This window comes from Equus asinus, chromosome 5, assembly GCF_041296235.1.
Source record: "Equus asinus isolate D_3611 breed Donkey chromosome 5, EquAss-T2T_v2, whole genome shotgun sequence".
In the NCBI taxonomy this organism is placed as follows: domain Eukaryota; kingdom Metazoa; phylum Chordata; class Mammalia; order Perissodactyla; family Equidae; genus Equus; species Equus asinus.
In genome coordinates this window covers 10,565,655-10,579,700 of record NC_091794.1, presented here as the reverse complement: position 1 = coordinate 10,579,700, position 14,046 = coordinate 10,565,655, and the positions used below count along the sequence as shown (strand labels likewise).

At 39.7% G+C, this 14,046-nt stretch overlaps 1 protein-coding gene across 1 annotated transcript; it reads right to left on the bottom strand.

The window, feature by feature from the left end:
- Nucleotides 1–2,181: 2,181 nt before the first annotated feature.
- On the bottom strand, nucleotides 2,182–3,168 carry CCDC54 (coiled-coil domain containing 54). Its single transcript, XM_014853316.3, has one exon. The coding sequence runs from the start codon at nucleotides 3,166–3,168 to the stop codon at nucleotides 2,182–2,184; it is 987 nt and encodes a 328-aa protein (XP_014708802.2).
- Nucleotides 3,169–14,046: the final 10,878 nt, after the last annotated feature.

Below are 14,046 nucleotides of genomic sequence, written 5' to 3'. Positions count from 1 at the left end.
TTTAGGGAAATTTTGAGACCCGGAGGAAATCACATAGTGTCCCTCCGACCTTCTCCTCCTCTAATATTGTTTATGTAGGTAAAAAACAGGTTAAAATGAACATGGTGGGGATCCATGAAGAGAAAAATGAGATCCATACAAGGGTTGGAATGACGGCCTGCAGTCCTTCAGGCTGGAGAGCTGCTCGCTGGCCTCTATTTCCCATGTTCTCTACCGATCCACTCCTGTGCACTTGTTTGTTCATCCTTCTGCCTGGGACTCTGCCCTCATCACCTCCCCCTCTCCTCACCTTCTCACTACAAGGCTCAGCAACCCCTTTCTTCTTGGATACCAGGAACACTTTTTATATTGCTCTTTGCTGCCCAGCCCCATCTATGGTGATAGGGTTACGTGTGCACACGTTTTATTTGTCCCTTTTGATGTTGTGTCTGCACAACAGGCAGTGTCTTCTACTTTGTCTTTTATCCTCCATGATCCTTTGCTGTTGGCAAACACTGAAGAGATTTACTAAATTAATAAAAGTGATTCCCTTTTTTTACCAATGACAAAACCAAACTAGTTGAGATGAAAGAACAGAGTTTGTAAGTGTAGAATTTAGGACTGTTCAGAACTGAGGTCTTCTGATTCCTGCCCTGCCTTCTTTGCTTCTCTAGAAGCATTAAGCAAGTGCCGAGGGGCATGTAGGGGGAGAAAAAGTGAAGACGCACATAAATATAGAGGCTCAGATGACTCAAGCCAATACCAGCTGAGTCACCTTCTACCTCCCAGAAGCCACTTGTGATGTCATTTGCCTTTGTTATGGTTACTCTCTGATGTGAGGGCCACACCCAACCCGGGCTGTTCTTTACGGGATGTCTCCGATAGTGAATAAATGCAGAGATTGCTGGTGCCTTTACTAGAACGATACTTTGTTAGCACAGTTCCCCTACTTAAAACAAACCCATTTCACACACAGCCTTGCTTCAAGGAGGTATGTGACAGTATCATCCATGCTGCACCTATCTCAGAGAGACAGATTTTAAGTTATTTGTGTACACAGCTTAGCTGTAAATTTGTAAAGAAAGCACAAATAAAATACATTTGTAAAAACACAAATTGTGATGTGTAATTATTACCAGACTGGCACCAGACAATTTTATGTCCTCTCATCATACGTCTCTTTTAGTTTCCTCTATACTCGCCTTAGCTCCTTTCTCCTCATTTGAAACCAGGTTGTTCTATGTAACTGCTAAAGCCCTCCTTTCAAATTAGTAGCTGAGAATAATTTAAAGTAGCACATTTACCGAGAATATTTGTATTGAAACAGCATATGACTCTCTGTTGGTAGATTTCATTTACAGAGTCAAGCGGCGAAGGAAACATTTTTTTGCGATTATTCTACATGACGTTTGGAAAAATTACATTAAAATGGCAACCACTTATGTCTAAAAATGAAGCCCACCCTGGCTATGTAGTATATGGCCCAGTCAAAAAAAAAGTCCTTGCATGTAAGACTCTGTGGTAGTATAGTTTGTGCTTTAACTGGGTTCGCAAACCCCTCCTTGGATTTCTCTTTTCCAGGGTATCAAATCTACAAGTCATGCTATTTGTCTCATTTCATGAAAATGGAAAAAATACCCAGTGCCAGATTCAGCCTTTTCCCCCTTTTCTTTTGTTTGATAGAGATGACGCTGACGTTGAAGGCTAAATCCCATTTTTGGAATTAGCATTTCCCTTACAATAACTTATCCTTTCAATATCCTTCATTTTTATATCTCTGACTTTACCGATATCTTTTTCACTCTATGCTGTTTAAAATTCAGTTAGTAGAGTCTTTTTCTGGAATCACAAATCTTATCTACAAAGGCCACTCAGACAAGAGTGCATAGAAAACTGACGTGGGGGCCACCAAATGTGTTTCTCATTCCCCTGACCCGTTCTTTTGCTTCCAATTATCTATGAAACAGGCATTGGAGGAGTCCTCGTGAATTGCCTTTGAGAAGACAAGAACACTGACAGAAAATCCATCACAAAGGTCCAATGGGACAATATGCCTTAACTTAATGTGGATATATAGAGACTTTGCAGACTGTGAGCCCAGTGAGCAAACGACCAAGGAGTTGACGGCAATCACAAAGATGTGTGAATGCTGGAAGTGACCAGGTTACGTTTATTTTATGCCAAGCAAAGCAGAAAATAACTCTATAGTCGAGTTACTTCCTCTTTTGAGGAACCAAAAAGACAGTAAATATAGTTGAAAACAGAGAGACAGACTGAGGTCAAGCGCTCAATAGGCCCAGAGAATGGACAATATCTCTGGGTTATGAGTTGTGGTTCTTCAAGAGGGATGGTTGGTCTAGAAAGAAGCCACTGGATAAATTCCTCTAACTTGACAGCACTGAGGGAAAATCTCCACTTTCCTCCATGGACGAAAGTTAGTTTGATCCATGTACTAAAGTCTGGGTAAATATAAATATTTGACTTTGGTTTTTTAAAGCTTCTTAATACATTTTGATGGTTACTTTTCTTCAGAGTTTTAATTTTTGGAGAAATTGTTTTTTCCTCAATGTGATCAGTGGTCTCAGTATAACCGGGCACTTTCTCTGGTTCCACTGAAGCGATTTCAGGGGCTTTAGAGAACGATGTGTTCTTCAGAGTTTCTGGTTCTATGAGTTTGTAAAGAAGTTCTATGATCTCTTTACCCTTTTCTCTTTCCAGAACCTCTAAGCAATGGATGCTGGAGCAAGAATTCTGGTTTTCCAGTTCTGTCACTTTCTTCTTTAAAGCATCAATGTCTTCTTTCACAGAGAAGATATCTTTAGTTACTGTGCACTGTTTGTCTTCATTAACATCCATTCTGGTTTCCAGGACTTCCATCTGCTTCTGATAAAAGTCAGTCTTTTCCTGGATTTTTGAAATTGCACTGACAAGGTCAGTCATTTGGCTAACGAGTTCAATTTGGGCAGTTTTAATATCTTGGAGCATTACTCTAAGATTCTTTTTTTCATCAGGTCTGATGTCATCTTGATCACAATCATAGGAAGTTGTCATTGGATATCTGGTTGAATCTGGGTGCTGGTTCTTACATTTATGGTAGACATTTTTAAGAGATTGTCTGACCTTGGAGAGATTTGAAGTCCACATCTGCCCAGCAGCAGCTTTTACCCTTTTGGTTTGAAGTTTGTGCATCTTTCATACTGAAACAAGAGGCCAGGTGTTGGGAAACCTGACCAGAATTAAAGAAAGAAGCAAAGTCAGAATGAAAGGGTCTTTCTCTTACTATTCGTTGGGTGTCTTTTCTGGTAACATCGTAGAAGGCCTTATGGAGAACATCAAAGGCAAGAGTAGGTACTCTTAGGTGGTTAGCTTCACATGGGGAGGTCCACTTGGAGAGCTCTGTGAAATAATGGTCAACTGCATGGAATCCTTCATATGGTGATCCTTGGCCTGATGCTGATGTCACAATGGCTGCTGGCTTAGAATACATTTAACCTTAGGGCCGTAGTTCTCAAAATATTTGGTCACGGGACTCTTTTTCATTTGTAAAAGTTATTGAGGACCACAGAACTTTTGTTTATGTAGTTTATATCAATTGATATTCCATATTAGAAATTAAAATGAAGAAAGTCAAGATATTAATTTATGAAAATAAAAAATAACCCATTACGTGTTAACATAAATGTTATATTTTTATGAAAAATAATTGTATTTTCCCAAAGAAAAAAATAGTGAGAATGGTGGCACTCTTGACATATTTGCAAATGTTTTAAATACCATGACTAATAAAAGACACCTGGATTCTCATATTTGCTTCTGTATTATATCTGTTGTGGTATGTTTTTTTGGTTGAAGTATATGAAGAAAATATGGCCTCATAGAGATATGTAAATGGAAAGGAGAGAGTATTTTAACAGGCTTTTCAGATAACTGAGAATTTTATTCTTTGCTAGTCCACCAAAATTTGATAAACGATAATTGTTTAGAAGTTAGTCGCAATGTATCATCTTAGACTGTGCTACGTTAAAATTCACTGGTCTATCTTTCATTTAGAATAGATATATAATATCATGCATTGGTCACTTGGAAAATAATGACTCACTGAATTATGCAAATCTTTGAATGTTAACTCATTTTACTGTATAATATTAAAATATCATATTCCTTACTATCATCACCAATCTTACCAGAAAAGTCTTTGAGTATTGAGAAGAGGCCAAGTTCATGTTCGCGGATACAAATTTTTCAGAATTATAATTTTAGTTTGAAAAGCTTGAAATCTAATAAGCTTGTTGATTGTTTTCCTTGAAGTGACGGGCTCCCTGCACCCATTTTTTTTTTCGGAAATCCTTGCCAAATACTAAAATATGAATACCAAAGTTTGTTGCCAATTTTTCTTTCATGTAAAAATGATGGTCCACAGTAAAAGTGGCCAGGCCAGTTGGTAACTCAAATAAGTACTTTTCCTGGAGACAGCCATCAGGCTTTGGGAACAGCAGAATGCTCTATGTGTACACATGAAATATTAAACAGGCATACTGAAGAGTTGAGGTTTAATAAAATGAGAAATTTTCACTGCTTCATCAAGGTATTCTATAGCTAAACTGGCTTTTTCTTGTATTCTTTCTTCTTTTCCCTGATTGAGTAGAGATGAAAAACACCATCCCTCTTGGTAAAGCTTAGTGCCACTGTCTTGGTCCGTGCTGAAATCCCAACAGTTTTACCCACCTTTGCTTTTGCAAGGCAATTTGCAGAACACAAATGTCAACATAGGGAAAAAGGCCAATGGTGCCTTCATATCATTTTGAAATATTTTTGCCCTCGTCCTCCAGTGTCTGCCACATGTTGAGAACAATTGCCTTAGAGTTTTAAAATAACATCTTATATTCACTATGTTTCTTCCTTCAGGTTTTCTAAATAATGCTACTTGAAATCTAAACCCTTTGAAATATTAAATAATATTTTGTTTATTGAGATAAAAACATAACTTTATTCTTTGGTCATATAAGACTGAACATTGTGGAATTAAAATGACGTGATAACCATGTCCGCAGGTGCGGTCCTGCTCCGTTAAAGAGGATGCTCCTTCTTGGATCTATGCCAGTTCCAACCTTCTACTCAATCACTCTTTCTCCTATTTATGCCTAATTGCAGGCCCAGCTTTGGCCTAGGTTTTGGTAAAAACTGCACTTGGCCAAAAGTAATTTAAGAATTTTGGCTCATCATTGATATCTGGGATTTTGCTTTACTGTCTTATCTTTGAATCTCCGTTTAGTAAACTTTCCACAACTTCTAGAAAACTTCCAAAATTCTTGCTGAGGAAAAATGTTCTCCAGGAGGTAGGCTATCACAGGAATGGTATTTGGAGCCAGAGAAGGAAGCATTTGAAGCTTGCCACTTACCTTGGCCAAAGCCGTTCTTTCCATCAGCACAACAGACCCAGAGCTTAGGGCCTATGAAGTTTTCAATGGCCGATACAAATCTTTGAGACCAGAAAGAAAAAACAAATGGGCTCAGAAGACTAAAAGAAAGCTGCAAGATTGAAACAATAAATGTTTAATTAAATATCTCCAAAATGTACTGTTATATCATCTTCATTAATTGTTAAATTTAGATTAAAATTTCCCTACATTTGGAGGCAATTTGTAGATTAGGTGTTCTCGCTTTACAAGAATTCCCTATGAAATTAGAGGGATCACTTGTAGCAATTTCTCCCTCTGAGTTAATAACAGTTAAGTCTTATTGGGAGCATACCAGACACTGTTCTAAATATTAGCTTATTTAATTGAAGTTCAGAGAAGTCAAATAATTTTCTTTTCTGTTAAAAAGTGGGCTGAATCGAATTTCAAATCATTATATTCTACCGCCAGAGTCCAGGTGTTTTTACCTCTACTGTCGCACAAATATGATAAAAATATATATGTGTCAACTCAGAAAGAGACAGGTATTTCGCTTTTTAGAAAAATCACACTATATATTTATGGAGACTTATTTTGATTAAAATTTTATTTGTTTAACAATATGAAAAAAACTGAAAGGTTTACTTGATTATTTTCTTTATCAAAGCTGTTTGAAGCAGAAATTTGTGAAGACTTTAGAAGTTGAACTCTCTCTAATTCAAGGAGGTAAAAATAACCATTTAGAGGCTATTCTTGACTTATGTATAGGAGTATAACCGTAATAAAGAACAATAGACTTTAAAATTTCAATCAAAAATAGCCATGTATACTGATTATTTTTATTTATTTTATTTTTTTATTGTTTAAGATTTTATTTTTTCCTTTTTCTCCCCAAAGCCCCCTGGTTCATAATTGTATATTCTTCGTTGTGGGTCTTTCTAGTTGTGGCATGTGGGACGCTGCCTCAGCATGGCTTGGTGAGCAGTGCCATGTCCGCACCCAGGATGCGAACCAATGAAACACTGGACCACCTGCAGCGGAGTGCGCGAACTTAACCACTCAGCCACGGGGCCAGCCCCATACTGATTATTTTTATAAAGCAAATTAATCTAGTAGGTTTGATATACAAACATGAACCGATCTGGGTTTCTAGTGACTGACTGAGAAGCCTCCGCCTGTCTGGGGCCTGTTGGACGGTGGAAAGCTGTAGTGGGAGGATGTAAGCCTACGGATGTCGGTGAAGTTATAAGAGCGTCAAAAGTGAATGAATAATGGGAACTGAGTTGACTCCCTTTCTTAGGGTTCCTGCCAGAGATATGGAGCCATTTAGGAGTAAAATAACATGGCAGACTGGAGCTTAGGGGCAGACTGAGACTGAGGACAAATGTCCTCCGGGAGGCAGGCTTTCACAGGAATGGCATTTCAGGCCAGAAGGTTAGATTCAAGGCAGTCCCGCTGACTAACTTGTGCTCTCAGTCCAGTTCCTAACCTCTCACAAGGCTGACCAACAGGATAACAGCACCTGTTTCATGGAGGGGTTTTGAGGGTCACAGTGCTCAATATTGTAAACCCTTTTCTCCTCCTCTGTAATCACCACCTCCTGCTTCTCACTCTGCTTCTTTCAAAAGAAAAGAGGAAACGGTCAAGAGTTTTAGGCTTTAGCTCTGCTCTCTCTCAGTCTCTTACTCTGCCTTTCATTTTCTTTTTCCATCAAGAGGCCACTCGCCATCCGTATGACCAAAGCATATAAAGCATGTGCTGCTCACTGTTGAATACCCCATGCGGATAAAGCATTTGGGTTAGGAGGACACCAGGATGTGACAAACAAGGCTGAACAAACCAGCTTCTGTCTCCCAGGACAGCTAGTACAGCTGGGACATCCAGCTATGGTGTCAGACAGACGGGCACTGAATCACCACTGGAGAGATGGCTCTAATACTGGTGTTTTTGAGTAAGTTAACTAAAACTAATTATGGTAGAGTCAAGATTGTCCATATAAAATTACCCTAATTTACATCCTTTTAAATATGCTTTCTTTTTTTTTATTGAGGTAACATTGGTTTATAACATTATATAAATTTCAGGTGTACATCCTGTTCACCACCCAAAGACTAATTGCCATCCATCACCATACTTGCTCATCCCTTTTGCCCTCCTCCCTCCCCGCTTCCCTTCTGGTAACCAGCAATCTAATCTCTGTATCTGTGTGTTTGTTTGTTGTTGTCTTTATCTTCTATTTGTGAGTGAGATCATATGGTATTTGACTTTCTCCCTCTGACTTATTTCGCTTAGCATAATATCCTCAAGGTCCATCCATGTTGTCCCAAATGGCAAGATTTCATCTTTTTTTTGGCTAAGTAGTATTCTGTTGTGTATATATACCACATCTTTATCTATTTGTCCCTTGATGGGCACGTAGGTTGCTTCCAAGTCTTGGCTATTGTGAATAATGCTGCAATGAACATAGGGGTACATGATCTTTATACATTTGTGTTTTCATGTTCTTTGGATAAATACCCCACAGTGGAATAGCTGGATTGTATGATAGTTCTATGCTTAATTTTTTGAGGAATCTCCATACTGTTTTCCATAGTGGCTGCACCAGTTTGCATTCTCACCAGCAGTGTATGAGAGTTCCCTTTTCTCCACATCCTCTCCAACACTAGTTGTTTCTTGTCTTGCTAATTACAGCCATTCTGATAGGCATGAGATGATATCTTATTGTAGTTTTGATTTGCATTTCCCTAATAATTAGTGATGGTAAACATCTTTGCATGTGCCTGTTGGCCATCTTTATATCTTCTTTGGAAAAATGTTTTTTCAGATCTTTTGCCCATTTTTTAATTGGGTTGTTAGTTTTGTTGCTGTTGAGATGTATGAGTTCTTTATATATTTTGAATATTAACTCCTGTCCGATATATGGTTTGCAAACGTCTTCTCCCAGTTGTTAGGTTGTCTTTTCATTTTCTTGATGGTTTCCTTTGCTGTGCAGAAGTTTTCTAGTTTGATGTCATCCCATTTGTTTATTTTTTCTATTGTTTCCCTTATGCAGTAAGACATGGTATTTGAAAATATGCTGCTGAATGTTGAAAAGCATACTGCCTGTGTTTTCTTCTAGAAGTTTTATGGCTTCAGATCTTACATTCAAGTCTTCAATCCATTTTGAGCTAATTTTTGTGTATGGTGTAAGATAATGGACTACTTTCATTCTTTTGTGTGTGGCTGTCCATTTTCCCAACACCATTAAATATGCTTTCTTGAGTGGGAGAGAGTGGGGTAGAATTCTAGCTGTCTTGCTAGCAATTGGGCATGATTTGTAACCTCTGTGCTATACCTGTAGTCATCTACTATTACTCATATACCCTTAGTGGTTGTGACCATGAGAAATTATTGACGGTCTTTTACTTCCCCCACAAAATTTGAGGCCAGCTTTACGAGAACCTGAGCCCTCCCACCTGTCGTGTGTAGAGTGAGATAACAGATTGATGAAACAGGAAGCAGGAAGGGCTTTCAAATTTGATCTAGGTGGCTGACCCAAGGGGATAATAATATGTTAATCAGAGAGCTCAAATCTGCTGCTGCACAAGCCAGGTAGTTATGAAGGTCTCAACAGTAATGCCATCTTCTTCTGCTTTTCTTTCTTTCTAGCCATGAGGCCTAAAGGAGAATGAGATGACATCAGAGCTGTTGCACCAGACCAAGACAGGATGGAGAGAAAAGCAAAGACGGCGTTTATAAGGCAAGCGGAGTCTGAGGCAGTGGAGCCATCCTATCAACCCAAGGAAGTGATGGAGCCCAGTGACCCTGATAAAGCAACCTGGTTAGAGTAACACACGGGGTAAGTGAGAGGGCCACTTCCACTTTGTGTTGTTAATAAGATAATTTAAAATCATATGAAACCAGAAGCCAAAAGAATAAGATGAACACCTCTGAAGAAATGATGGAATAATTGTCTTTTACATAATATTTGGTAATGATAATTTACTTTTTCGCTATAACTAAAATTTGTGTGGTCTCTTTCTGGAATGCCCTCCGTCCATTTATCACCCATGAAAACTTCTACCCATCCTTTAGGAGAAATACAGTAACCCTGTCCTCGTCCTGCCTGTTCTGATTCTCCACGTAGTCATTCCAGTGCTCTGGGCGTGTTCTGGGTCCCACCCAGCAGTGAGCGACATGCTCTGTTGTTACCATTGACATGCCTATCTCCCCTCTAGACTGTGAGCTCCTTGAAGGGAGAGACTTGCTTTTTGACTTTATATCCCCTGTGTCACAAACTCTAACAGATAGTTGGTGCTCAGTACATCTTTATTCAATGAATGAATGAATGAATGAATGAATGCACTTGTGGATGATTGTTAAGCTATACATTGGGTCTTTCCTGAGCCTGTCTCTGTGGATGACTAGGGAATACATTGCTTGCCTCATATAGGGAATCTATGATACCTGATCTCAGTTCCTGAGGGATCATTTAGCATTTGGGGATGGGGTTTTAATAATTGCTTCCCCAAAGACCTGAAGTGGTTAAATGGCAGGAGAGGTAAATTGCGATCAGATGGATGGAGGTAATTATGAACCTGGAAATAGCTATGGCTCAGATAAGAGAGAGAGCTCAGTAATGCTGGTGACAGGACTGGTGTTAAGAGCATTGATCCTAGAGGTGACTAAGATACCAGCATACTTCCCCCCTGTGCTACATATTATGTCTTTCAGGCCTCTGGGGAACCACAGGTAAGCAGTGGATTCTCCAAGCCCCTACAGGATGGCCTGCAAATGCATTTGTCATCAACTTGGGCGCTCACGCACTTATCTGTTTATTCATGTCATCTGAGACTCTGAACTCCAAATTTACAATGAACTCCCTCTAGTTTATCTAGACATACCCTTCACCATTGAGTTCCAGAACCCTGGGGGCACATAGTATTTTATGTAATCTCTCCTCCCTGGCATCTTCCTCCACCTCTTTCTGTTACACTTGGCTCTCTCTGGTAATATATCATATAAGGTTGCTCGATTTCTGTAATTCTCAGCATCACTTCTTGATTTCCCTTCTTCAGTGTTACCTTTAAACCTCTGTTTGCCCTAGCTTGTGATTGACATTCTTTTTGCAGTGCTTTCTAAGTCCTGATGTGCACAATTGATGTAGCCATAAAAATAAATGGCCGGAAAAAGGAAGAGAAAGTGAAAGAGAAGTGTTTTTGCTTAACCATTCCCCTCCTTCCTTTAATGGAATTGGTGAATAAATTCAGTGAGTTATTCTATATAAACACCTCTGTTTCATTGAATTTAGATCATTTAGCAGATCTTTTTGGAAACCATTATGAGAAAGGAGCAGCCTGGGATTAATTTGCTGTCTTGTTCCTGAGCTGTGCTGCGCTTCATTCAGGGAACATGGAAAATTACAAGACGAGGAATGCATAGTGATCACAGAGGAAATGGGGATTTAAAATGTAAACAAATCCAGAAATCACAAAGTTGTGAAAACTGAAGAAAGTTTGTTCTCCCATTTCTAATTATGAATGCTGGGGAGTTTGCAGTGTTGTCTTTTGGTTATGTTAATATGTTAGTTTCGCCTTAATTTTAAGAAAAATCTATTTTATTGTTTGGCTTTTCAGTTGGAATGAAGCTTTATGGGACTTTGGCCTACAAAGTCCAAGGAGTTATCTTCTATCTTAGTTTAAAGTTTTGAAGATTACAACGTGAAAGATCGCACTGGCTTTCCTTCGTAGTACATACCTTGAAAGACATCCATTATTTTGGCATTTTATGTTTCTGAGGGAATTTGCACCATATCTCTGTGAAGTAAATGTGTATTTATCCCTTGGCTCTATTTTTCCTGTTATTAGCTCTCTGTCTGTCTCTCGGACATGTTTCTTCCCCTTCTATTTCATCTGTACAGTGAGAACAGCAACGATATAATGTGCTGGTATTGAAGGCATGTCATAAGGGTTAACTTGGAAATGTTCGTTCTGTCTGATTTTTTCATTTATGTGGCACCTCTTATTTAAGGCTCGTAAACTATTATTATTATGCACTGTTTCTGCAGTGTTTTTTATTCAGGAGTTTGATTTTAGAGTCATTTCTTCTCTCTCTTTAGAGCCACATGCATCCTTTCTCCTATACGGGTTTGGATTACAAAGATCTTATTTAACTTTCCAAGTATATTATTTCTCCTTACATGCTCTGATTACATTCAAAATAGAAAATGCCCAAAGGCAATCATAAAACTGAAGTTTTTCTTTCTCTTCCTTCTCTACCTAAGCTTTTACAACTATGATCTAAGGGGAAAAGTATTTATTCATTGTTTTAAATATTTATTGAAGGCTCCCCACCCCCCACCAAAATGTGTCTTGCTGCTGCAGCTGATTCTGGCATGCCAAAAGCCAACTAGAGGATAAAAAGCATTTAGAAATGTTTAACTAAGACTGAGGATTTGGCAGGTTCCCCCCCATCTTTTTCTGGAAATCTGAGGCTTTTCTGGTGGTCTTAATGTAATGTAAGTATCAAATGACAGAAATGGGGAGTGATAAGGCAGTTCTATTAGAACATGTTTCAATAATTTTCAGCTTCAGTTTTAGGCATAATGGCTATGATTCTCGCTGCAACTTCTGAGAGTTAACTACCACTCATTCTATTTAGATGTGCAAGGCTCTCCTCCGTGATGTAGTGTAAAATGATAGCAAGCTGGCTTAAGCCCTTGGGCAATTTGCATATTAAAACAGGCAAAAATCTTCATCATAACTTCCATTGGACTTTACATTTAAATTTTTTAATGGCACTTGAAAAAAGAACGTATTTCTGGAAATCGCGTCCTTTGTTGTTAGAAATTAGAGCTGAAGTAAAATGGATGTCGCTTCATCGTAATCATTGAAAAAGTGACAAAATTGCTGAAAACCTAGTAAAACAGAAGATCTTAACTTTTTTGGCTCCAGTGTTCCTTTGAGAATCCTATGAAAGCTTTGCATGCTTCCTCAGGAAACAGCATAGATGTACAATTTTGCATATAATTTTAGGTGATTCACAGACCCCCCTTCTCTCCCCGACCCCCAAAGGCATTTATGAACTCTGTAAATTACACCTTATACCCCAGGTTAGAATTCCTGGCAGTAAGAGAAGAAGGATCGTTCGGGCTCCAGTATCTGTTTATTGGGGTTTTGCTTCTAAGGGGCCTGGAGCCTATGGGTGGTTTGGTTCAAGAACTTGGAATATGTGAAGTGCTGAGGGTGAAGGCAGTAGACGATTTGGGGGTCAAAGGAGGGAGAGGCCCTTGGAACGCAGAGGCTTGGGAATGCTTCCAGGGAGAACCGTGAAGAGGGAGTGAGATCTGGAGAGACGAAAGGAAGAAGGGTCTTCTAGGCTGGGTGCACCAGGAGGTCAGGGTCCCTATTTGGTCTGTTCTTCACTATGTCTGGTCTATGCCTGCTATATGCCACCAGGCTTTCAGTAAATACTTACGTAGTGTTTTGTGCCTGATTTCTAGTGAGGAGCTTGAGCCAAGAGAAATGGCATCAACCCAGGGCTGGAGTTCTCCCTGTGCCTCTGCTGCAAAGTGAGTGAGATGGATGTGGTAGCTGGTCTAGGGCTCCCTGGTGATCATTGGGAGCACGGCAAGTGTTTTATAAGAGTTGTTGGGAGGTCAAAGCTGCAAAATTAAATATCTTAATTTTATTGCTAAAGAACTAAGAAACATCGGAAATGATGTATTCAATATTTTACTGTTCAATTCTGATGGCCCTTAGGACCAGAACTTGGGAGTGGTGATTCCAAACCTAGGAACTGAACTCCTAGACCTAAATGCCCCATAGCAGCGGGGGAGCGGCCACGTCCACTGTCGCTCCTCCAGTTTGCAGTTTGCACCTGAGCACCGCGCCTCGTTTACCACAGGAGGGAGGACAGAATGAAAGGCTTTCTGGGACAACTAAGTCATTTTGAATTTTGACTTTTTCCCTCTCTTCTTTCAGCACCATTTTAAAAGGAAGTGTTAGCATCAAACACAGAACCTTCTTCATCCCCGCCCCCTTTTCTAGCCTCCTCCCTCCTCTTCCTACCTGTCCATAGGTGAGCTCCCTACATGCTGAGTAATCCTGCAGCGCAGTCAGTTGGCTTGCTGCTTTCCTTTATTCTGAGACGTGAATTAACCTTGGCCATTATTTAACTGAATCCCAAGTCACTGGTGAGCATTTTCTTTTTCCTGGCTATATGATGTACATATCCAGACACATATTTGTCCATCTTGCACATATAATACAAGTGACACAGTTTGCCCTTTTCAAAATGTTGACTTGACCCATGGCAGGGCTGGGTCATTCCATCTCTTATTCCTACTGATTGTTGTGAATAAATTGGTCATGTAATGAAGTGCCTGAGGCTTGACATGTCCAAAATGAAGAGACTGGACTATGGGCCAGTCACATAGCATGTGTGTGGGGTGTGTATGTGTGTGTGTGTGTGGGTGGCGATACGTCCTTTCTCAGACTTCATGGTTCCACGAAGAGGGACACGAATTAGCATGTCCCTCCTGCCCTTCTCGGTCTCCTCAGGGGAGAAGTGCATTTGCTTGAGGCTGAGTTTGGGATAAGGAACTGGGCTTGTGTACCCTATCTCCTTCCTCCTTTCCTTTGTCTTCAGGATTTGTCTGCTTGCGGAGAGCAGTTCAATCTCTTCTCCACAC

Coding starts and splice junctions, on each gene's coding strand:
- CCDC54 (XM_014853316.3), bottom strand. CDS start 3,168: ATGCACAAACTTCAAACCAAAAGGGTAAAAGCTGCTGCTGGGCAGATG.